This window comes from Dipodomys merriami, unplaced genomic scaffold, assembly GCF_024711535.1.
Source record: "Dipodomys merriami isolate MVZ:Mamm:240054 unplaced genomic scaffold, mDipMer1.0.p SCAF_1, whole genome shotgun sequence".
Lineage (NCBI taxonomy): Eukaryota > Metazoa > Chordata > Mammalia > Rodentia > Heteromyidae > Dipodomys > Dipodomys merriami.
This window is the reverse complement of record NW_027202270.1, coordinates 134,089,602-134,115,325: the sequence shown is the minus strand read 5'-3', so window position 1 is coordinate 134,115,325 and position 25,724 is coordinate 134,089,602. Positions and strand designations below refer to the sequence as shown.

General features: G+C 37.8%; 1 protein-coding gene across 4 annotated transcripts; it reads left to right on the top strand.

Moving 5' to 3' along the window:
* The first annotated feature begins 5,089 nt into the window (after window positions 1–5,089).
* Ccdc196 (coiled-coil domain containing 196) lies at window positions 5,090–25,341 on the top strand. 4 transcript variants are annotated; one of them, XM_070031751.1, is made up of 9 exons: window positions 5,090–5,211; window positions 12,987–13,139; window positions 15,184–15,280; window positions 15,865–15,915; window positions 17,715–17,792; window positions 18,602–18,661; window positions 19,354–19,495; window positions 24,839–24,897; window positions 25,154–25,341. In XM_070031751.1, the coding sequence occupies exons 2-9, from the start codon at window positions 13,063–13,065 to the stop codon at window positions 25,271–25,273; spliced, it is 684 nt and encodes a 227-aa protein (XP_069887852.1). In that variant the 5' UTR covers window positions 5,090–5,211; window positions 12,987–13,062; the 3' UTR covers window positions 25,274–25,341. The 4 variants fall into 4 exon arrangements, with proteins under 4 accessions (XP_069887852.1, XP_069887847.1, XP_069887850.1 ...); XM_070031746.1 differs by lacking the exon at window positions 5,090–5,211 and adding an exon at window positions 12,556–12,885; XM_070031749.1 differs by lacking the exons at window positions 5,090–5,211; window positions 19,354–19,495 and adding an exon at window positions 12,556–12,885 and having other exon boundaries at window positions 18,583–18,661.
* Window positions 25,342–25,724: the final 383 nt, after the last annotated feature.

Sequence of the window (25,724 nt, the reverse complement as noted above, 5' to 3'; positions counted from 1 at the left end):
TCCCACTTCCCTTTCCCATTTGCTATTTACAGTGTTCCCTAATAGAACTGAAGTGTGATTTTTCTAGTCCCTCCCACCCCATCTAGTTTGTCTTACTTTATTTGTTTGTGTTCCTGAAATCCCAATCTGCCTTCCAGCTGAGTGCACTCAAAATATAGCACTAAATTCCATCAACTCACTCTCTCTTGCACAAACAAAGCAAATTTTCTTTATACCACACACACACACACACACACACACACACACACACACACACACATATACACACACACAGAAACACTTTGGGTTCCAATACTTCTTTATGGACAAATCAGCAAACTAGTTTGTTTTTATTTTCTTCTGATTTATTAGAGATTTTCAGAGCCGTTTTATGACTTTTAACATTTGAGCCCATACTAGTTACTAGGAGGACAGAGATTATGATATCATAGTTTGAGACCAGTCTGGGAATAAAAAAATTTGTGAGGCTCCATCTCAACCATTGTTGGATGCACTGGTACACACCTGTCATCCCAAGATACAGGGGAAGCATATGGCAGGCCTGTCATCCCAGCAACAAGGGGAAGCAAAATAGGAACATCACTGTCCAGGCTGGCCTGAACATATAGGGAGAACTTATCTTGAAAATAACCAACACAAAAAAGAGGCTGCCAAAGTAGCTCAAGTGGTAAGAGTGCCTATAAAGTAAGCACAAGCCTTGAGTTCAAACTCTACTATTGCCAAACACATACAATTACACACACACACACACACACACACACACACACACACACACACACACACACACACACATTGATAGAGAAAATACATTTTGCTCAGTTTTTTACTTCTATTTATGTTCAAAGGATTTCATGGTGGTGAAAAACAAAAATTGATTTTAAAAACCCAAGACAAAAATATTGTAATTAGATTACATCATAAGCAGGTATTAGGGCTCAAATGTCGAAAGTCCTAAAAGGGCTTTTGAAAAAATCAGAAGAAAATAAAACCAAATTTGTTTGTTGTTTTGTCCATAAAGAAAAAAAAAAAAAATATATATATATATATTTCTCCTCCAAAAACAGCATTCTCTGTATTACTTAATTCTGATACAAACTATGATATGTGGCCCCCTATGAGCAATAGTGGTGGTTGGGGAAAGTTGGTCAGGGAATCATGTTTCAACTAATTTTCTTTTACAAATGCAGGAATGGCTGTGGCCTGTTTCATACAACAGCATCTCAACAGTGAAGGTGTGATAAAAGTGTGACTCAGAGGGACATTTCTAAGATGGTCCAGGGAGTGGGGAAGAGGGGAGATTCAAGTAAGCAGATTTTTGCTGATGCATTGTAGTCTAACAAGAAACCTTGAAACCAAATTTCTTGAAGACAAGTCTATAGATTCTATCCCAGAATCACCAGGGAGTGCTCTTTAAAACCACATATTCTCTGGATACAGTAGGAATCTCTTGGGGATAAGCCTGCAACTTTTACCAGTTTCCCTGGTGATTCTTAAATCCCATCAGAACCAGAGAACTTTTGCCCTAGAGTAGTGGTGTCTAGACATTTTGCTTAAGTGATCTAAAAGAAGTCTGAAAAAGTAGGTAACATTTCACAAGTTTTGAAGAACACCTAAAATTTTCATTCTAATTTTAAATAAATAGGAAAAATAAATTTTCTCACATATCATAACATTGACGTTTCCAATGTCAGTTTAAATTCAATGACTCAAATGCACACATGTGATAACATTGAAGTACATGAACAGGCTTTTTCAGCATTCAAAATTTTTCTCTTTCTCTCGAACTCCTATTTCTATCACTATATCCACAGAATTTTATTCTAATGTAATATATTTTATGCTTTGTAAAAAATATTCTGTCTTTGTAAAAAATATTCTGTCACACTTCTCTACAAAGTAAGGTAGAACTGCTTGCCCAGCAAGCATGAAGTTCTAAGTTCAGTACAACTGAAAAATCTAAGTCTGTACATATATATATGTGTGTGTATGTGTGTATATATAGATAGATATAATATATAGATACATCTACATATGCTTATTTTTGAAATAAACTTTCCAGACCCAGGGCTGGGAAGGTGGCTCAGTGGTAGAGTGCTTCCTTTGTATGCATGAGGCCCTGGGTTGTTGAATTCCTCAGCACCACATAAGCAAAAAAAAAAAAAAAAAAAAAAAAGCCAGAAGTGGTGCTATGGCTCAAGTGGTAGAGCACAAGCCTTGGCTGAAGAGCTGAGGGACAGCATCCAGACCCAGAGTTCAGGCCCCATGACTGACAAAAAAAACAAACAAACTTTCAAGACATGTATATACATATCTATACATATATGGGCATATATACACATTTCTTGTGATCTTTATCTGTTGTGTTAAATTTTTCAGAATTGCTTATATATGCAACTGGCAAGAGCATATATATATATGTATATATTTGTGTGTGTGTGTGTGTGTGTGTGTATATATATATGATAAGCACTTTTTTTTTTTTTGGCCAGTCATGGGGCCTGACCTCTGGGCCTGCGCGCTGTCCCTCAGCTCTTCAGCTCAAGGCTAGCGCTCTACCACTTGAGCCATAGCACCACTTCCAGCTTTTTCTGCTTATGTGGTGCTGAGGAATTGAACCCAGGGCCTCATGCATGCAAGGCAAGCACTCTACCACTGAGCCATCTTCCCAGCTCCATAATAAGCACTTTTTAAGTATAAAGTTTTTCTTGAAATCTAGTGTTGGTGGTTCACATCTGTATTTCAAGAGGCTGAGACCTGAGGATCATGGTTCAAAGCCAGCCCAAGCAGATAAACCCGAGAGATTCTTATCTCCAATTAAACACCATAAAGCCAAAAATGAAGCTGTGGCTCAAGTGGTAGAGTGCTAGACTTGAGCTAAAATGCTAAAAGACAACACCAGGCAGGCCCTCTCAGGACCAGCACCAAAAATTTTTTTGAAGTATTTCTATTAATTTGATGGATAGGCTACTTCCCTCCTGATTTAGTTCATAAGTCTATTTGTTATAGAATAACAGGCTTTCAGAACCAATTTAATTCATACACTTGTATTATACATAAAATTTTCTGGAAAAAATAAATTTATTTAAACAGTAGATGGAAATGGAAGATGTTTTGTATGGCAGTGTCATTAAAACGTTTGAAACGCCTTCTAAGTCTAAAATCAAATGGTGATTTGTTATCATAACTTATTCTTAATAAGTTGTTTTTTGGGGGAGGGGTCCGGTTGCAGGGCCTGAACTCTGGGCCGGGGTGCTGTCCCTTCAGCTCAAGGCTAGCGCTCTACCACTTGAGCCACAGCGCCACTTCTGGCTTTTTTCTTTTTGCTTATGTGGTGCTGAGGAATTGAACCCAGGGCCTCATGCATGCAAGGCAAGTGCTCTACCACTGAGCCACTTTCCCAGTCCCATTTAATTATAAAATGTCCTACAATTTTGTTAAAAGCAAAAAATTGGGAAAAAAATGCAAAAGAATTTGAAATCTAGTCATTAACAATCCTTCAATTAACTCTCTTCAGCTCCAACACCAACATTTTCAATTGTAATTAGTGTAATGTTCTCAAGTAATTTATATACACACACCCTCCAAAGCAAATCGCTGAAGAGCACTAGTGTTTAAAGGTATTTCATTCTTTTAAAAAGTGAGCAAAAGGCCGGGCACTGGTGGCTCACACCTTTACAGGTATGAGCTACTCAGGAGCCTGAGGTCTGAGGATCGTGGTTCAAAGTCAGCCCAGGTAGTAAAGTCAATGAGACTCTTATCTTCAATAACAACCAGAAAACCAGAAGTAGCTCTGTGGCTCAAGTGGTTCAGTGCTCACCTTGAGCTGAATTGCTGAGGGACAGCACCCAGACCCAGAGTTCAAGACTCATGACTGGGGAAAAAAAAAAAAAGTGAGCAAATGTAATTGGGGAGCCGGGAGCCAGTGGCTCATACCTGTAATCCTAGCTACTCAGGAGGCTGAGATCTGAGGATCATGGTTCAAAGTCAGCTGGGGCAGAAAAGTCTGTGAGGCTTTTTTTTGTTGTTGAATGTGTGGCTTGAACTCTGGGCTTGAGCGCTGTCCCTGTGCTCTTCGGCTTAAGGTGAGCAACTCTACTGGGACTTTCATGCCCAGGCTGGCTTTGAACTGCAATCCTGAGATCTCAGCCTCCTAGGATTATAGGCATGAGCCACCAGTGCTCAGCTTCCATGAGACTCTTATCTCCAATAAACCACCAGAAAACTGGAAGTGGTGCTGTGGCTCAAAAGATAGAGTGCTCATTGAGGGGAGGAGGGTAGGGGGAGGATAGGAAGGGATGAGAAAGGGAAACAAAAGAGGAGGCTACAATGCTTGATAAGAAATGTACTCATTATCTTGCCCATGTAATTGTAACCCCTCTGTACAGTATTTTCACAATTAAAAAAAACTTCAAAAAACAAAAAAAAAAAAGATAGAGTGCTCACCTTAAGCTGAGGGACAGTGTACAGGCCCAGAGTTCAAGCCCCACGACCAAATAAAACCAAAAAAGTAATTGGGGAGATGGAAGAGACCAAGGAGGAATTATCAGGTAAATCCACTTTTGTGGAAAGTACTTATGGAAATAGAACATACAGGAAAATATTTTCTAAAAGTGCTCTTGCTAAATTTCTTGAGAAGTCTTTGTGAAAGTACACGTTTTAGATCAAGACTGTTGTATAAAAAAATCTATACATACTAATAGAATGCATTACTTAGAACTATTTTATAAATCCCAATAACTTCAGAATTAACAGAATTAAAGTGTCCCAAAATTTATCTCAATTTTGTCAAGTCCTGGTTCCCGGCAAATGCAAACACAGAATAAGTACAGCTATAACAAAAGTAAGGAGTTGGGATGAGAGGAAGATGGCAGAGAAGAAGCTGGAGGCTAAACAAGCTCTCACACAGAAAGCAGTTTTAGTGTTCCAGTAAACAGTCCTAGGCTAGGTAATCACACCAAGTGTGCCATCATAGTACAGAGAGCTTGTCCAGAGAGGGAAAATCCAGGCCGTTTGGTCAAGGAGACAGATCTGAGCACTTGCCAGTAGCTGTGGCTACTGTGGCAGTGGTGGCTGCCAACAACAGAGAAAGTCCAGGACAAAGGTGCCAGATACCGCTTGCAAGCAGATTCTACTCACTACCAGAAAAAACTGACAAGAAGCAGAAATCTTCACCCTGCAGACCAGGGATGGCCCAGGAACCAAGAGTCTGGCGTGAGTAGAACCGTGATATCCTCGCTCCTTCTTGGTGGCTCCTCCCCTACCACCAGAGAAGATCTCCATTTTGATACTGACAAAGGCCAGCCCAGCAGCTAGCTCCAACCCAGGCCTTGGAAGGAAACATTTAGAGCTATTAGCAGGTTACAGGAACCTGACCTGACCTGCCAGGCTCAGCTCCACCCAGGGGAAAGTCACCCCACCCAGGCAGAGAAGGCTCTGCCCCCAGAGGTGTGACTTTCTTCACTGAGCTAGAGGCTGCCCCTTCCCTCGGCAGCCTAGACAAACAGTTTGAAACTCAGTAAACATAAACCTTGAGAATGGCTCCAGTCTGGGATCTGTGAGTGTCTCAGGAGCTAGCCCTTCAGGAAAAGGCTACTGACTACTGATAGGCCTCAACCCTACCCAGAACCTAGCCTCATCACAGCAACTCCAAACTAGAGGAAACAGCCATTTCCTCTTTTGTGATACTCAAAGCAGATCTCCCTCCCACTGAACTAGCCTGGGAGGAGGATCACAAAGCCCTAGATAAGGCAGAGCTGTCTGCCTGCTCAAACAAACTGACTTAAGAAATCAATCAAGCCACAGGAAAACCAAACACCACAAGCAGACTAAAGACTCCACCAAGAGACTGGTTACAGACACAGGGGAGAAACAAGATCTTCCTCCTCCAGCCCCCCAAAAATCAAAGAACTCTTTTCTCTACCTACTTTTTATTATTATATTTTGTTTTCTATTTTTTTTCTTTCATAATGGAATTCTATGCCTCCATCAGAAACAATGACATTGCCCCTTTGTTAGAAAATGGAAAGACTTGGAAAAAATTATATTAAGTAAAGTAAGCCAGGCCCACAGAAACAGGTCCCATGGTTTCCCTTATTTGCAATCACTAGTATATATCTGAGACAAGCAGAAAAGTTCAGATAAGATGATGTTAAGTGAAATGAATACCAAGATAAGGACACAAGTGGGTTTTTTTTTTCTTTCTTGCTATTGTTTCTAATGTATTTATAAGGTACCACATGATTTTTTGTTGTTGCTTTGTATGTCCCTCCCTCACAGTGTAACCCCTGTTTTCACTGTATTTGATGTTGGTATAATTTGGGGAGGGGAAGGGAAAAAATAAATTGTTTAAATAGGGATACAGGTTGACCCACTGCAATGAGATGTACAAGACGCTAAGTCGAAAAACAAACTTTACAATTTAGGTGTGGAGGGGAGTGTACTTGTGGAGATGGGAGGGAAGGGATGGTAGGGGAAAAACAAAGGAGGAGGCAACAATGCTTAATAAGAAATGTATTCATTACCTTGCTCATGTAATTGTAACCTCTGTGTACAGTATTTTCACAATAAAAAAACTTATTTAAAAAAGGAGTTGCAGTCAACAAGATGGTCATAACAAACAGCATAGGGAGATGAGAAAAAGTCAACAAATTTGTTATTATGATTTTGCCAGTATTTTCTTATTTTAGTTATTGGAATTCTTATAGTCTTTTCAATGGTTAAACTCTGTGGGACCTCCATCTATTATATCCTGGATCCAAAAGAGACACCAAGACACCCAGTTAAAGGAGCTAGAAACTTTATTACCACCATGCAGGAACGGCTTCCTACCATGGGGAAAGTAGGAGAACGGCCTTGAGCTCAGGGTAGGATGGGTTTTTTATATGGGTACATTACATAGAGTTACATAGGTGAGCTATGCAAGGCAGGTTTGGCACATTTTCATTGATTACAGTTATATGACCTTTAAATTCATTTGTTCTTTATGGAAAATATCATATGTAATAATTTGCAATAGGACACTGATAGTGGGACCACCCAGTGGTGGTCTTGAATTGGTGGGCTTAAGACGCTGTTACTGAGGCAAGCAAGCAACATTACAGAAGCAAAACGTAGCAAACACATAGCCTTGAGTCACAGGAGCATAGGCAAAACATAATCTCGACTTGGTCAGCATGACAAATAATATCAACACTATTGACACTATTACAGAAATTATTCTTACTATAAGTTCCTGACTAACACAGCAACTCAGTGCAGCTGGTGATAAGCCTGAACATTTTCAGTAGCCTTCTGCAAAGCTGCCAGCTTGGTAAACTTGAGAGATGTTCTTTTGCTTTTTAACAAGGATGGAAAAGAGGCTAAAGCTGACCAGTGGTTAGCCTTTGCCTGGGTTTTTCTTTATGAAGAGGTTTGGCTCTTTATCAATAATTTTGTTCTGTTTTCTGATTTCACATTTTTTTTGGTGGTCCGGTTGTGGGGCTTGAACTCTGGGCCTGGGCACTGTCCCTCATCTCTTCAGCTCAAGGCTAGCACTCTACCACTTTGAGCCACAGCACCACTTCTGGCTTTTTTCTTTTTGCTTATGGGGTGCTGAGGAATAGAACCCAGGGTCTCATGCATGCAAGGCAAGCGCTCTACTACTGAGCCACCTTCCCAGTCCCCCCCTCCCCCCCAATTTCACATTTTTGTTCTCATGGATATCCTTCTTTTCCAAAGAAAAAGGGGTTCAGGGGAGAGAGTAAATTTCCAATAGCAGCAGGGACTGAGGCCAGACAATAGGAGGAACTTTCTGCCAGTAAATAGCAACTCAGTTATTACAATCATGGGTCACAAAGGACCAGAAAGTTCTCACATTTCCTCCATGAGAAGTTCTCTAAGTTTGTTGCTATAGCTTGACTAGAAAGGATAGAAAATTCCCCCCCCGCCCCCCCCGCACACACACTTAATATGAAAATAATTGTGTCTATTCTTGGAGACCTGGCTTAATTACACTAACCTGACTTTTTGCTGGCAAAACTAACTCTAAATGGTATTGCTCTGAGACTTCTAATTATAGAGCAATCACACCTTTTCTTAACAGATATCTAAACCAAATGCTATAATGTTGGATGAGGTTATTGTGAATGACTTGTTATTAGACCTATTTTGAGGTACCACATGAATTTCAGTGAATACTGTATTATGCAGTGACAGGAAGAAACAAAACAGTTTACCCCAGAAAAAATATAAATTGCTACTATAGTTTGAGCAGCAATGAACCTCTACAAGTTATTTTGTAAGAAATAGGTTCCCTGACCATTATCCCTTGTTCTTCAACCCCGAAACTCCTCAGTCTCAACTCCCATATGCTTTCCACTCTCTTAGCCACCCCAATCTTCTTCCCCTGAACATCCTGAATTCAATGATTGACCTTTTGATGATACCATCCCTCATTCTCTCAGCCCCCTTACTCCTTTGAACTTCTGCTTATCCCTTCTGCCAAGTTTCAACCCAGAGTCAACCGACCATCTGTTCTCTCAACTATAGCTTCTAGTTTGCCAACTATAGCTAAGGAAAATTGTGCAACTGCTGATTCATAGCATGACAAATCTTCAATTTCCAAACTCACCTGACCCTTAGCACTATATGGCACTCCTTTCTTTCTTGCCTGGTTGATTTTCTTTCCTACTACTCAGGTGCAATTCAAAAGCTCAAGTTAGCACTCTCCCGGGGTTTTCTACCATACCTGTTCAGTCAACAAATAATCTAACTTCCTGGATTATCAGGAAAATGTAGTGTTGGACTTTCCTCCCTTCTACTTCTAATGGTCATCTGTATCTCCGCAGTCCCTTTTCTCTCTGTCCCAGCTAATGTTGTACATCAACCACCCCTTCTCAATGCTATTGATTTTTATTTCTTTAGGGTTTTTCATTTTTACAAACCCACTACAACATCTCAATATGTTATTTGAAGGCAAAAATTGTCCTTAGAAGTCATATTTTGAGTAGAAGATAGACATTAGAATTTTTTTTTTTTAAATTTGTGTGTTGGTCCTAGGACTTGAATTCAGGGACTGGGTATTGTCCCTGAGCTTCTTTTGCTCAAGCCGAGTGCTATATCACTTGAGCCAGATTTCTACTTCCAGCTTCGGTAAGTTTATCTGGGGGAAAAAAAGTCTAATGGACTTGCCTGATCAGGCTGGCTTCAAACTATGATCTTCAGATCTCAGCCTTCTTAGTAGCTAAGATTTTAGGTGTGAGCCACCAGCATCCTGCTGGATATGATTGGCCATGGAAATAGGAAATGTCCTCCTTTTGGAATCACTCACAATCAAGGACAGAGAAGAAAGTGAGTTGGGATGCTACCTGCCCATTAAATGTTTTAAAATTCTATCATAGTTCTGCCAGCCAAATGTCACAATATGAAATTTAAATAGGCTATGTTTTAATGATCAATGTCATTTTTGTCCTCTACTACTTGATACCATATGCTCTTAGTAATAATTAGTCTGCCAAGTGGCTACCTTTAACTATGTGGAGTTTGTTCACTATGTTCAACCCAAATTTCTGTGGAATATTCTAAGGGAAACCAAAGTGAATTTAGTTGATCTGTTATAGTTTTTCTAATTTAATGCCACATTGTGCTAGTTATTATTTTCAAGTGACACATAGATGATTTGGCAAAAGCTAGAAGCTAACTTGCTGTAGAGGATACATAGGGGAGGTTATGTACCTTATCTAACCTAGGGCAGGTACAGATTTTGTGGGACTCTGATTACTTATAATCCCCAAAGGAATACAAAGTATAAGTATAGAATGAATTTCAGGGCCCTTGATAGAGGCCTTTGAAAATGAGGACTCTAGCCAGGCATTGGTGGCTCACACCTATAATCCTAGCTACTCAGGAAGCTGAGATATGAGGATCTTAGTTTAAAGCCAGCCTAGACAGAAAAGTCCCCATGAGACTCTTATCTACAACTAACCACTCAAAAACTGGGAGTAGAGCTGTGGTTCAAGTGGTAGAGTACTAGCCTTGAGCACAAAGAGGCTCAGGGACAGTATCTAGGCCCTGAGTTTAAGCCCCTAACTGAAAAAAAAATTAGAGAGACAGAGACAGAGAGACAGAGACAGAGAGAGAAAGCAAGAAAGAAAGCAAGCAAGCAAGGAAGAAAGAAAATGAGGGCTCTAAAGCTTAGCTTCATTTAAATCACCTCTGTAAAATCTGACCACTTAATTGAGAGCATTAAATAAACATAAACAAAAGAAACTCACTAAATGTCAATAGCAGTCATAGTATGTTTACTTTTTTGTTGTTGTTGGTTGTGGGGCTTGAACTCTGGACTTGGGCGCTGTTCCTGCACTCTTCAGCTCAAGGCACGCACTCTATCACTTGAGCCATAGCACCACTTCTGGTTTTCTAGTGGTTTATTAGATATAAGAGTCTCACAGACTTTCCTGCCCAGGCTGGCTTTGAACCGTGATCCTCAGATCTCAGCCTCCTGAGTAGCTAGGATTATAGGTGTGAGCCACTGGTGCCCTGCTTTATGTTTACATTTTAAACGTGTATGTCTGTGTGTGTATGCATGTTTGTGTGTGTACCTGTCCTGGGGCTTGAACTTAGGACCTGTGTGCTGTTCCTTTTTTATTTTTTTTTACTCAAGGCTAGAACTCTGCCACTTAAGCCATAGCTCCATTTTCTGCTTTTTGGTGGTTAATTGGGGGTAAGAGTTTCTCAGACTTTCCTGCCCAGGCTGGCTTCCAATGGAGATCCTCAGATCTCAGCCTCCTGAGGAGCTAGGATTACCTTATCAGCCCAATAGTACCATTCTTATTCTTTCTCTTAATATTTTTACAGAAGTGGAAACGAAGGCTCTGAGAATTTAGAAACTTGTTCACAGGCATTACTCTGCCTACAGTGAAGCTGAGATCCAAACCAAGTTCTGACTAATTTAATTTTGTGTTTTTCACTGTAATGCTTCAATTTGGGGTTTCCTCAAAGATAAATATTTTAAGTTATTTTGGAGAACATTTTAAGAAAATGGCTGGAAATTATGTCAATATTTGAAATGGGCTTTCTTTTCAGTAATAGAGTTTGAACTCAGATCTTCGCTCCTGTTAGATAGGTGTTGTGCTACTCCAGCCCCTTTTTGCATTGGTTATTTTTGAGATGTTTTTCCTTTTTTGCCTATCCTGGCTTATTTCACAATTTTCCCATTTGTTTTCCACCATAGCTGGGATGATAAACACAACATTATGCACAGCTTTTTCTGTAGAGATGGGGTCTATGAACTGGCTAGTCTGGAATTGTGATCTGATCCTTCTAATATCTGCCTCTAGAGTAGTAGTTGGATTTGAAGGTATGAACACCAATTGCTGGCTTGACATTGACATCTCAATTTCCACTTATGAATTCCCCTAAACTTATTGCCTACATTTATATTTAAACGACACCAATGGAAACAAGAAGTATTTTAGTTTTTTGTTGTTTCTTTTCTTTTTGTCTTGTTCATTTATTTATTTTGGGGAGGGTAAAGAGGGCATAGAAATGGAGGGATGAAGGGTAAATAAATGCAGCAGTGGTATTCGATACTAATGAAAATGAACTAGACAACCTGGGGCAAGGATGGGAGGGAAAAACAGGGAAAGAGTGAAGGAAAGGGTGACATTATCCAAAAAGAAATGTATTGAACACCTGACTTATGAAACTGTAACTTCTCCATATATCACTTTTATAACAATAATAAAATTTAAATGTCAAGACCCCCCACAAATATTTAGTTCTCTGGATTATCTTTCACTTCAGATTGATGAAGATAGAAGATCTTACAGTTCAGAAGACATGTGGTAAACTAAAAAGAAAAAAAGGACAATAGATGTAAAATCACAAACTGGAAGTGAATGTGGAATTACAGCCTTCCAGGAGGCTGGTATGGAAGGACACAGTGACAATGTGCTCTTTCACAAATTAAAACCTCTTGCTGCATAGCAAATATTCTCTTACGTTGAAATTATGACAAATCAAGTTTTTTTATTGTGCCAGTCCTGGGGCTTGTACTCAGGGCCTACCTAACTGTCCCTGAGCTTTTGTGCTTGACTAGGACTCTACTATTTGAGCCACAGATCCACTTCCAGCTTTTTAGTGATTAACTGGAGATAAGAGTCTGATGGTCTTGCCTGCCCAAGCTGACTTAAACCATGGTCCTCAGATCTCAGCCTTCTGAATAGCTAGGATTATAGGCATGAGCCACTGGAACCTGGCTCCATGAAGTTCAATAAAGCAAGTTTTAAAGATTAGAAAATAATTACAATGGCTCATATATTACATTACTAGATTACATTCATACCCTTTTGTCAGTTTTGTCTCCATTATTTTAAAATGTCTTTTAGAAGCACCTTTTCTTCCTTCTAAAGCTCCAAAAAATATGTGTTGTGTCTTTTTATCTTTTCCTCACTCAGAATCTAGAACTTTGAACAGATAGGCATTCCACAGAGGTTTGTTGCCATGGTGTTGATGAGTTATTTTTGATAGGTTACCATTTTCTAACACAATAGGAATTCCGCTATGTAGATATGTTGCCATTCTATCTTATTCATTCAATGATACCAGAATAAGACTTGGCATTTGGTTAAAGCTAAGACAAGATGGAGTTAAGATCAAACACAGTTAAGTATTTTCAGTCCTCAAGTTGCTACTGGTGCTACTTAAAACACATGCTATTGTGACCTCAGCCTGTAGCTATAAGTCCAGTGCAAAAGGAGTTTCAACAGCAGCACAAAATGATGTCTTAACTAGAAGGGAAAAGAACGCATATATTTTCAAGAAAGCTTCTTTATTGTTAGAGTAGAAGTTTCCCTTCAAGATGACAAGTGATCCAAATCCTTCAGGATCTTACTTGCTCTCAAACAGGTAAGTCTTTTGATGAAAGAAGCCAAATGGCAACAATCCAGGAGGGAAAAGAGGGTCTTTGTTAACACAAGCTAAAGACAGATATTATGGTGTCTGCACAGAAATTCTAAAACAGATGACACCTACTTGAAGGAACTGAATGAAGACTTAAAGCTAAGGAAGCAGGAACTGCTAGAGATGCTAAAACCCCTAGAAGATAAGAACAACCTTTTACTCCAGAAATTATTGTCTAACTTGGAGGAAAAACAAAGAAGGTAAGGATATCCTATTCAAAAATCACAGAGACAGAAAAGAATGGTTAATAGTTAAATGGTTAATCCAGTGGTTATTTATACTATCTGTGCTTGAATTTGATTTTCTTTTAAGTTTAGGACACTCAGCTAAAGAATTCATAACCACAAAATTAGGTTGAAGACAATCTTTTAATTTTTTAGTAAAATTAAATATGACCCCCAACTCTCATCTCATGAAGTTGATTGTTACTCTTCCTCCTAGGGTGCCCACCTGAGAAATAGGTAAACTTCGTTAATAGTTTGGACCTATCAAGTTCACACTAATAGTTTACAATTCATGCTTATACAATCACTTTAGGATAAATGACTCACCTCTTTCTATACCAAGCAGTGATCGTAGAGAGCCTCTGTGAACATACAAGGCAACTGAGGTCTAACCTTGCTTCCAGAACAGTGGTTCTTGGGACCCATTAACTCAAATTTCTGTTTCCTTTTTGGTCTGAGAAAAATCACATTTCAATTATCTACATTCTTTCTATACCTGTTATAAGAATCTCGCTGGGTGCTGGTGGCTCATGGCTATAATCCTAGCTACTCAAGAGGCTGAGATTTGAGGATTGCGGTTCAAAGCCAGTCAGGACAAGCAAGTCCATGAGACTCTTATCTCCAATAAACCACCAGAAAACCAGAAGTGGCACTGTGACTCAAGTGGTAGAGCACTGGCCTTGAGCTGAAGAGCTGAGGGATAGCGCCTAGGCCCAGAATTCAACCCTACAACCAACCAAAAAAGAAAAAGAAGAATCTCAAGGAACTTAGACTTTTAAAGAACAAAAGTTAAACAAAAATCCATGATCAACGTTTTGCTGCTTACATGCCAGCCAACAGAGACTTCTAGTAAAACAAGAGAAGGAGGTTTGACTTTCTGCTTATACATGGTGGCAGGGATAGGGAAAGGACATGAATAGGTCCAAACTATTAAAATAATATTCTCACAGTCTAAGCTTTGATACTAATGCATATTCTCCAATGGCTTGCATTCTTCGGGGCTACCAAGGATGTAAGTAGTTTCTCCAACAAGGTCAAATACCTGAAGACATTTGGAAACTGAAGGGGATAGCAGGAGGTAGACAGAGATAAGGCAGGAATGAGTTGTCAGGTATAACTCTGAGATTCATCATAAAAACAGACTTTTCAGAACCTTTCTTTACAGGGACAGAAGGACTCCTTCCTCCAAAAAGTCAAATGCCAAAACATTCTTTTGAGGGAGATGGAACCAAATCTCATTGGCTGTGGAAAATATGTTTCAGCATTAAAGAACTCAGAACTTACTACTGAGTACATGACTAAGGAAAATGACAAAATAGAAATTATATCATTCTAGTTATAGGGACTTACTATGTCAAAGTGAAATGGGGAGGCTGGGTCTTGCTGGGGCCATCATGGCCACGTGGTGGATAGGGAATTGGTTTTAACTGGAGCCATCTTGTCTTCATGGTGGAGGAAAGTGAAGTCCTACCCTCCAGGTGGTGGGTATGCCTGAATTCCTACAGGCAGGGGCAGGGACTTGGATGATAGGTTACTAGACCTGTCAGTCCTGTGTCTTGAACTTGGGAGAGTCTTGAGTTTCCTGTGATCCTGCACCCTGACACTATTTAGGGGCAGACCAGCTCAGGCCTTGTGTTCATGTACCTCCTATCTCCTGGTTCTTCTCCAGTTACCATGATGTCTCACTTCAGCTTTTTATTGGGGTTGATCTGGTTTGTTGGTATTGTTTCTCTGCTCTTTCTTTTCTCTGCTGCTCTCATAACTAAGTTTTCTGACAGTGTATTTGAGGGGCTTGTAGGTCTTTGTGACAAGTCGGCCTACAGTGGCCAGCTCTCCAATAAAGACTCCCCATTTGACCTCTCAAAATGTGCCTTCTGTTTCTCATGACTGAGATTTACCTTACAACAAAAGGACTTCCATAATTCCCAAGATTTCAATACTAACCTAACTTCTATAGCAGAGTATTTCATGGCTTCCTTATAGGAAGCATGTATGATTTATGATGTATCTCTTCTTCTAGTCTGCAGATCATGAGGCAGATCATGACAGGGAAGGGATGCGATGAATCCTCAGTCATGGAGCTCATTAAGGAGGCAGAGGAGATGAAACAGAACCTGGTAAGATGTTTGTGGCTTCACCAGGAAACAGCTTTCTGAACAGACTCAATTCTACTGCTACTGTCAGATATGGGGGAGGGGGCGGGGGGAGAAGAGTATTAATCTCTAGCATCCAGTGCACAACTACTCATATTCCTTCCAGCTAGAAAATACATGGTGAAGCAAAGGGAGTCAGATGGAATGGAAAATACAGACTGGCAAGATTATTTTTTGACTTTTTCAAAACTTTTCATCTAGAGGCTAATGAATATAAACATATTAAACATTCATATTTTTAAATAGGGAATACCTATAAAAGATCTAAGTCCCAGAGAAATTGTTTTATGATAACATCTTGTGTTAAAAGCTAATTTCTATTGATATTATCTCATAGCCATCATAGTTGAAGTTATTACTTGAAATAATATTTCTTTAACCATCATTATCATCAAACTCATCATTCATGTTCCCGGATTCCCTGCCTTCCTGTGTAGTTTGCTATGTCCCTGGACCCCTTTCCCATCATTAACTTAGTAATTTCTTCCAATATCACTTTAATGGCTGGACAAACACATGTCTCTGTTTGGTTTCTCCCCCTCCAACAGGAAAGGAAAAACAAGATGCTTCGGAAGGAAATGGAGATGCTATGGAACAAGGTGTGCCTCTAAGGATCTCTTGAAAGTATTGTTGCAGATAATAATGGAAAGCACTTCCAATTCCTCTGGTCCCATATCCTCATTTTTTTCATCTCCATACGTCCACTCATATTTCATTCTAATCCATTCTTTGTATAGCAAAGTAATCATTTTTAAACAATAAAAATATGACATTCTTCTGATAACTGTTATATGGATAAGGAGTATGACTCAAATGTTAGAATGCCTGGCTAACAAGTACAAGGCCTTAAATTCAAACCCCAGAACCATCAAAAGCACGGATAATCATAACAAAAACACAACATTCTTATTGCGGCATAATCTGGCTTCTCTATGGTTTCTCAAAATGGCAAGTTTTTTCCTATTTCTAAACTTGGATTTACTTCCTGTCTATAATGTTATTTTTATTGTTCTTGCTTTATACTTTGTGTGTACGGATATGTGTGTGTGTGTGTGTGTGTGTGTGTGTGTGTGTGCATGTGCGCATGCTGGGCTGACTTTGAATCACAATCCTCAGACCTCTGCCTTCTGAACAACTAGGATTATAGGCATGAGCCATCAGCCCTCAGCCGTTTGGTTCATTCTTATCCTTCAAGTCTCAGGTGAAATACCCCTTCAGAAAAGCCCTCCTTGTCTGTACTATGTAAAATACAGTACCCTCCCCCACTTTGTACTACCTACCTCTGTGCAGGCCTTTCATGGCACTTTATGATGTAAACTTGTAATTTTATTATGTTATTTTTATTACTCATTTCTTATCCTTTTTCTCCCTTTTTGGGTATAACTTTTTCCAGTACCTTGACTGCTTTGTCTGAATTGCTAACACCCATCACAATACTTGGAACACAGTAGACAATAACTGAGTAAGCTGAGTGAATAAACAAACGAATACCTAACTGAATACCCCCATGCTTTTATAACAATCAGAACTGTTTAAGATAACAATAGTATGGCCTTTTGCAGAAACAAGGAGAAGAAAGTCCTTGAGGGACCAGTCCTTGGAATCTGAGTGCTCTAGAAGAGCGAATTGTGTCCTGTGATATAAACATTTGGGTAGTATGATGTCTGCTTTTTTTCATCTCATTTTTTCACAAATAATCAGGATACCTGCAAGCTCTGTACTTATACTAAAATCTGCTCCTAGTTCTCAGCACCAGCCATAAGACAATCCAATGATTGTCAGAAGATTTACACCCCATGTTCTTAAGTCTTTGTGACAGCAAATGTGCCAGCACAATTCCTCTATAAAAATCCAACTTCACCAGAGTTCTAAAAATACTTTTTATAAGAGATATCCATACACATTAGCTTGTGATCAACTTTCCTAAGGAAGAACTGGAAAAAAATAACATACCTAGTGGCTAAGAAAACAGACTTCAGAATCAGAAAGATCTGATTCTATCTCTAGCTTGGTATGTTTCTAGCTGTGTGACAATAAACAAATAGCCTAACCTCCTCATGTCTCAGTTTTCTCATCTATAAAATGGAAATAAAAAGTGGTCAAAGAGTTATATGGACTAAATAAGAAGTATCAAGAAGCAATAAGGTAGTTTAATATAGTGAAGTAGCTTAGTGTAGTGATTGCCATTTTAATACAGTTTGATTAATAGCGTTTGTAATTATAAGGTAAACTTAGTGGACAAAATGGAAGAGCTTATTACATTCTGAATTCCCTTTGGTAGGTAGGACAATTTCCATTTTGGGCCTCAAGAAGTTGCTGACACTGGCAAGATGATTATGCTGTTTTTCCACTTTCTCCCCATTCTCACCAAAAGTTTTGCCCAAATGTCCATCCACAGACATTCGAGACAGAAGAGGTTCATGATCAACAAAACGCAGCACAGATAAAACCTAAGGCAGATTTGCAGGAGAGAAAGGCAAGTAGACTACATGTACTTAGAATTTTATGATTGTTGATGTCACACCACTGGAAATAACCTAATGATAGAGCTAGTTTTGCTAGTAAGATAATTAGGACCAGGGCTTAGGGTATATACTGAATTTATGGTTGGCCAAGACATTGTACTTTTTTCTAGGACCTTCTATTCCTTTAGCTCTCTCCCTTCATCCCAGGTTCCCACATTCCCCTCAGCTATGCAACCCAAAAGTGAACTGGAGATATCAGTTGCAGAGCAAGTGAAAGAGAAAAAGAAGGTAGTACAATCAATCATTCTGAACAGTAGTAGCCTTTGGAGATAATAAGGTAGTAGGAATCTTCCTAAGTTATGGTGTGCCCCCAAACCAAAGTAGATTTTTATAAGCAGTATGGTACTCCCAAAGTAACTGAATCAGAGTGGTATCACAAAGTTTCTGGGAACTCACAGCACAAATTGTGTTATGTATCACAAAGTGAGAAAAATTATGCCAGCATTGACAACTCCACGATAGCTATGGGATGTCAGAACATTTGTTCATTTGCCTTGGAAAATTTATTTGAAGGTGTCACATTTGCATCTCATCTTCCCATTACCAATTCTTTCACAGAAAATGATCTATCAATTATCCTTTAGCTTTTAAAGAGTGGATTATACAAAGGAAGCAATTACAGAGGCTTGTATGGTTGAAATCAACTTAATAGAGAATCTATGACACCATAATTTTGCTATAAGGTAATTGTAGCATATTGAGAAAACTGATTTTTTTATTTTGATTTACTTTGTCACCCAGAGGCTCTTTCTTCCACCAGGAAAAGCAACAGAGGAAGATGGAATGGGTCAGGTACCAGGAACAAGCCAACATCTTTCAGGTACTAGGATTTTCCAAGGCTAAACATGGGATGCATTTCATTCATACAATATAAAGGCTTTAGCTTCATATGTTAAGCCATGTTCCCTTATCATGGGTTACCAATTGTCCTGCTTAAAAAAATATGATAGTCAAAGAGAGAGAGAGTAAAGGATAGGGTGGTAGTAGGTGGGACATGTGATTTGAGTACATTTTATATATACATGAAAAGAAAATGAAACCAACTAAAAACTGCCCCAAAAGGGGTGGTGGTGGAAAAGGGTTAAAAGTAATATAAGTATAAATTTGATCAAAGTCCATTATATACATATATGTTTGGAAATATCACAATGAACCCTTTTTGCACTATTTATCAAGAAACAGCAAAAAAAAATATTGCTGAGATAAAGATGTCTAGAGGCACATCGTACATTTTTTATTCGACCAATATAAAATTTTATAAACCACAAAAAGAAATGTATCATGAGGAGATGCTAGAGTGACCTATCTATATTTTACATCAAGTAACTTGGAATAAATATCATTTCATCCTGTTCTTGATTTTTCTTCCATGTGACATAAAGGGAAAATAACTGTTCAATTTTAAAAGACTGGGGACATTATTTTTTAATAATGGATAAAGAACATTTAGGTAACCGTGGATTTAGGGAGGCCAACATTATATGAGGAATTTTGAAAAATACCCTCTTTTAGAATGACTTTCATGGCAAAGTGATTGAGCTGAGAATCGAAGCCTTGAAGAACTACCAGAAGGCCAATGACCTGAAATTATCACTGTACTTACAGCAGAATTTTGAGCCAAAGCAAGCATTTTTAAATCTTCCAAGGTCCCAAGGTAGGAAAAATAACATAGGTTCACAGTCTGAGGTTTTATTTTGTTCATTAACATTAGAGATCTCATAAAGCCTAGCCCACAATAAGTTATATTTAGTAGTATAATAATACATATTTTCACTATCGTCATTATTAATATCACTCAGAAGCTCTTCTACCAAGGTAAGGATTCTCTCTGGTGAAATTAAAATGTCCTTTGTAAAGATGAAGTAATATATCATGTACTTAGTATATATAAATACTAACACAGATGACACTCAGAAAGTATTAGCTTCTTTCTCACCTTTTCCCCTTTCCTAGAAGTTATAGTTGTTTGTTCTCCTGAATCTTATTGAAATAGACTCCTTTGCTTCAGGGCTGAAGTCCAAGGAAATAGACATTAGATGATGGTTTTGAGTTTCAGATGTTCCTCTGGGAAATCCAGTGATTTCCCTTAGACTTTATGGTATCATCACAGGAAATCACATAGTGTTCCATTAAAAATATAATAAAGTAATGGACTGAGAATCAGGGAAAAGATTCTTAAATGTTCATGTATCTATGGATCTAAACTCTAATTGAAAAGGGACATGCATAGGAAATTATAGCCAAGGGTGTCAATGACCTATGAGTATCAGTATGTATGCTTCTACTCCAAAAATGGCTTGAATGACTTGGACACTCACACACAGTATGGGAGATTAAATAGTTGAGAAAGTCAAAGGAAAGGGAAAATAAATTGAAACTAGGTAATATACATGATAATCATACTATGGTTCATTCTGAATTTCCAGTAACAGGAAACATAGATTTGCAGTGTACACAAGATAGTGATGATTGCTCTAAAGAAACAAGCTCTTCCTGGTACTAAAACCTAAGCAAAATTTCTCCTCTAGGCCTTCATAGTAATTGTAGGACTGTGATGATAAAAGTATTTCCATCAATGCTTTTAAAAACAAATTCAGAATCTAAATATTCTAGTCTTTTTCTTATCTGTTCCTTGGCACCATATAATGACACACTATTCATTTGACAAAACAAAATTAAAGAGATAGACTAACTAAGACACTTTGTTCCAGATACATAGTATTATGCCTTAATGAACAGGTAAAATTTAGAAAATCTAGAAAACCATCTACTTATCCTTTAGTCAGAGTTCCATACATATTTTTCTTTCAATTTATGTTTTGAGAAGGATTGGTTATCAGGAAGTTGGATATAACTTGTAATACAACCAGAGGTAGTATAAAGTTCTTAGGTTACAAACTTAAATGATAGAATATAGTCTCATTCAAAGTTAGCCCAAGGTTATATCTAGAGATTCAGAGAATAAAGATTCAAAAGTTTTATTTACTCAAGATTTCAGACAAGCTCAGATTAATATATAATCAAAGTTTCCGTTCAGTTTGAATTCCTCAACAGATTTGCCATCAGCAGAATACTGAATCATTTGGAGTTGGGACAACACATACATAAACACACTCCCCTCCCTTCTCTCCTTTTATGCTCCTGGAGAATTAAGTGATAGGGTGCTACACTGTCACAAATTAATGTAGCTACAGGCATGAATGACCCATTTGTCTTATGTTTTATTGAGTGTGCACATTCGTTGAGCTAGTTATCTTTTGGAACACACATATTAAAAATCTTTGGATTTGTTTAAGCTCAAATGTTTGAGGTCCAAAATGTAACAGAGTCCTAGCGTTTGGTTATTAAAAATAAGAAGAATTTTGAGATTTATCTTTTTTTCTTTTTTTTGTCAGTCATGGGGCCTGAACTCAGGATCTGGGCGCTATCCCTGAGCTTTTCAGCTCAAGGCAAGCACTGTACCACTTGAGTCACAGTGCCATTTCTGGTTTTCTGGTGGTTTATTGAAGAGTCTCATGGACTTTTCTGCCCGTGCTGGCTTTGAACTGTGATCCTCAGATCTCAGCCTCCTAAGTAACAAGGATTACAGTTGTGAGCCACAAGCACCTGGCTGAGATTTATCTTTTTTAGAGATTAGCATCAACAGTAATATGGAAAGTATTGAAGGATACTCAGTTTCCTAACTTTATCATCTGGCTTCTTGTTTACTATCTCCTGTTTAAATTGACTTTTCTCATAATGTATTTCTTAAAAGTAAAATGTATGCTATTGAATAAAGAACTAATATTTTTCCAGAATATAAGTAAACTAAATAAAAAATGGATGAAATCAAAATTTTACAATTCTTACAAGATGCTCAAGTCTGAACTTTCTTTTATCACCGCTGAAATGTAAGATTAACAAGACAAAGGTGGACTGGAGGCAAGGCTTAAGTAATAAAATACCTGCTCCAAGCTCATGTTTAAGCCCCCGTACCATCAAAACCAAACAAGACATAGGTAATTAAAAAAACAAAATAAACATTGACTTTCTCCATGGATACCATCAAGTTTTAAAGCACTTAAAAAGGGAGTGATTTTCTTTTTAGGTTTTATAGTACTTAATATTGTGTTCAAGCACATCCTAAATCTATCCCTGTTGTTTCCTAAAATTCTTTCATGATCAAAATTTGAGAAGTTGCAATTTCATTGGAAAAGCACTGGATTTAGAGTCAGATAGATACATATGATGTCGGCCTTACTCTGAAATCTAGTGGTGAACATGATTTGGTTCATTTGGTTTCAGGTTTTTCTTATTGTAACATAAAATATTATAGAGAATGCTGAAAATTTCTCTGAGTGACCTCTTAAAAGGACCCTATGGGATAGGAATCATAGAATAAAAAATAAACTCAGGAAAGATTTCTGACTCCATTGTCAAAGCTTAGCTTATAGATTGTCTAATAAAATGGCAGTGATAAAGTGTGATGTTTTTATGCTTCTTCCATTACTAAAATCTATGATTTGAACGAAAACTTGTTTTAAGTATCATCCCAACGAAGAATCATATTCCCTAAGTAACCTTCGATGAGAGAGAAAAAAACATGGTTACAAATTAATTGAGTGATTTGTGATTTTTCATTGAGTCCAGTAGGTGGCACCAACCACATCCATGCTCCAAATTCAGCACAAATAGTGGTAATTTAGGAACCCTCAAATGGTATGAAAGATTGGTTATTACCCTTAGGACAAAATGTGCCATACTTACATACAAAATAAAAAAATCACAATTTACTGCTATTTTGTGCACCAAGATGCATTACAGATCCTTCATTAAATCATATTAAATTCTATTGCATGATTCTTATTATTCTACTCTCTGAATTATAGTTCTTTTCATTAAAAAGGTTTTTAAAATTTTTATTTTAAAAGTTTTTTATTGTCATGGTGATGTACAGAGGGGTTATAGTTACATAAATAAGTTCGTTCCTTGTCAAACTTGTTACCACCCATTTCCTCATTTTTCTCCTACTTTCCACTAAAGCTGGTGGAAAAAGAAAAGTCACTGCCCCTTTCTCTACAGTTCTTGTCTAATACTATTTTTCTCTACCACCAATAAACAAGGTGATTAGGAGGCTGACGTTAAAAGAGCTGGACAATTCCAAGGTTAAGTACTTAATAGTGTTTCTGTGTTCCTTTTATTCTAGCTTCAAAAGAATTGTTGTATAAACCTGTCTTAAACAAAGAGTGAAATGTCAGTTAATAAACAACTAACAGCAAGTCAGGGTACATGCCCTTCTGTTCTAGATCATTTTCTAGTAAAGAGAGGTTTTGCTCCAGGGCTCTTTGCCAAAAATCTCTCCTCCCTGTCCAGTGTGCTGATTCGCTGAGTTGAAGTAGTGTGATTTATTTGGTTGGCAAATATTAGTGACTTTGTTATACTTACGCAATCCCTACTCAAAATTTTCTTGAGACTAGAATGTAGCACTTTTTTTTCCTTGTTTACAACTTGGATATAAACACCCAAGTTTACCCCTTTTGTTCTCTTCAGAGACAGGTCATGTTTGGAGGATTTACTTTCCCAACCACTGTAAAATTGTAATTTAATCTAGGATGAATGGGAGTCTTCCCTGACTTTTTCAGCATCAAGAGAGCAATTTGTGGCCCTTGACAGCCACCTATCTTAAAGAACACAGGCAGTAAGCAATTTCTAAATTCAACTGAATTACACTCATCATACCTGCTGTTGTTTAGAGATTTATCTTCAGTGAGAATATAGCTTGAAATAAAATATTTGCTTGTGACAACCCTACTGTTTTCTTACCCACTCTCAACTCAATATTTCCATAAGCTATTTGAAGAAAAATGGAAAGTTCTCTTTTGTGAAGAAACTGAAGGTTAGATGTGGACATTGTGCTACATTCAGACAAAAGCCCAGTGAGATGGGAAATTAATACTCTTGAGACTTTACTTATTCCATAACCTTCTGTTCAGAAAGCAAGTCACTCCTCTTACCTTTAACCTTTACTTCTTTTTATTATTAGTATCTCTCATGGCTAAAATATATTTCAGCAGGTGTGGCTGAAGGGAAAATAGTAGTGTTGAGTTAAAATGTTGAAAAGCAGGGGAGGAAAATCACAAAAAGCTCAAATCTGAGTACTTGATAAGTAGTATTGCTCTCAATTATAGGCATTTTTAAGCTTTGAGGCAATCTGAACCTTTTCCATATGGAAGATTTATGGTATCAGTAGGTAATGAAGCTAATTTCTAAGCTAAGTTAACATTTTGCTTCCCATAAACACTTACAAAAGTCTAGGGATAGACAAGAACAAAATCCACTTCCACTGAAATTAAAATTTGAAGATTAAATAATCAAACTTCCCCTCATTAATGAGTGACAAGAGATTCAACTTGCTTGTATCACACACTTAGAAGAGGAACAGTATAGGCTTGTCATATTTATAAGTGTACTTACTTTTAGGGCCCCAAGGTAGGAAAGACTCATTACTGGACCTATGTAGCAACCATTGTTTGTCCTCTTTCTCCCTCTAATGCCTCTCCCCTCTCAGTATGAACCTTAATTCCTTTTGCCTCCTTTTTCTCTTCCCTCACCGCACCTTTATCTTTTGTTCTCACATGTATGGAATTTGTCTGTGTTATCTGAATATGTGTAAATGTGTACATGATTTATTATTCTTTTTCATTTAAATGTTTTAGAACATTTTGTAGACTGTCAATGTTGTTTTAACTAGCATGTAATCTTCAAATGATTTTTCTTTCTATGGGACATGAACTTTCAACAGAAAAAAAATTCCACCACTCCAACTTTAAAATATTATTTGATGAAGTTATTTTTTAAAGTAACAATTAGTAATTTCATATTAATGCTAATACCAGTCAGTGCTAAATATCTGAAAACAGTGTGATGTTAATAGCCTTGTTGTGTATTGTTTTTGTTAATCTCAAAGTTAGTGTTTTCTTTCAAAAGCGGCTTTTATTTTTCAAATGTTTTCCACTAGGTACTATGGGTAACACAAACAAGGGCAGAGCAACTACTGAAAAAAATGAACCCAATGTGGTAAGAACAACTTCTTTTTTTAAAAAAAACAAAAACAAAAAACAACCATATTAATTAATTAATTCCTTCAGTTTTAGTGATGGAACCCAGGGTCCTAAGCATACTAGGAAAGCATTCTGCCACTGAGCTGCACCACTCCCGACTATGCTGCAATGCATTTGTTAACATGAATTCTAATGTATTATTTTTAAGGTATTTTTAAAATGCAACGTTTCACCTCTTTTTCTTTTTCACTTTCTTTTTTCTCCCACTTTAGAGAATTATGGGATCAAAGACCTACATAGAACAACAAGAAGCTACAGAAACTCAGTCTGATGATGTAGGAGAGAGGCTCTTTATTCTGAGGTCACTGCCAGAAGAAGCTCTGAAGGATTAGAAAGCTCTCATTCAATTTGCTTTGGACTGATTTAAAGACAAAGCACAGTCATTTGTGTTAATTAAAATCTCCCAAACCTTTGTTTTCAGTGCTGTTTTTCCTCTCTCCTACCACCAATCTGGGTAGAAACATTAAATGTGTGGCCTTAGGCATATCAGGAATTTAGTCAATGGTAAACAGCTTCTGATTATTTTGATCACTTTTGGATCTGATGATTTAAATCACATTGTATATAGTTAAATCCACAGAAAAGAGTTCTCTTTCTTGGATTTAACCTTAAGAAGATATAGTGCTGGCAGATAAGCATTAGATGAAAAAAGAAAAAGAAAATTATATTCCCTAGACTGCTCTTACTTTCCTACCAACCACAACCACATTCAATTGCTCTACTGATTCTCTTTATTTATTGAAATGTGTGTGTGTGTATGTGTGTGTGTGTGTGTGTACATGC

Bases quoted from the DNA above. Each gene is read 5' to 3' on its own strand.
- Ccdc196 (XM_070031746.1), top strand. From the start codon at position 12,839: ATGACAAGTGATCCAAATCCTTCAGGATCTTACTTGCTCTCAAACAG. The intron at 12,886-12,986 runs GTAAGTCTTTTG...GTGTCTGCACAG, and splicing joins TCTTACTTGCTCTCAAACAG to AAATTCTAAAACAGATGACA. The intron at 15,281-15,864 runs GTAAGATGTTTG...CCCCTCCAACAG, and splicing joins AGGAGATGAAACAGAACCTG to GAAAGGAAAAACAAGATGCT.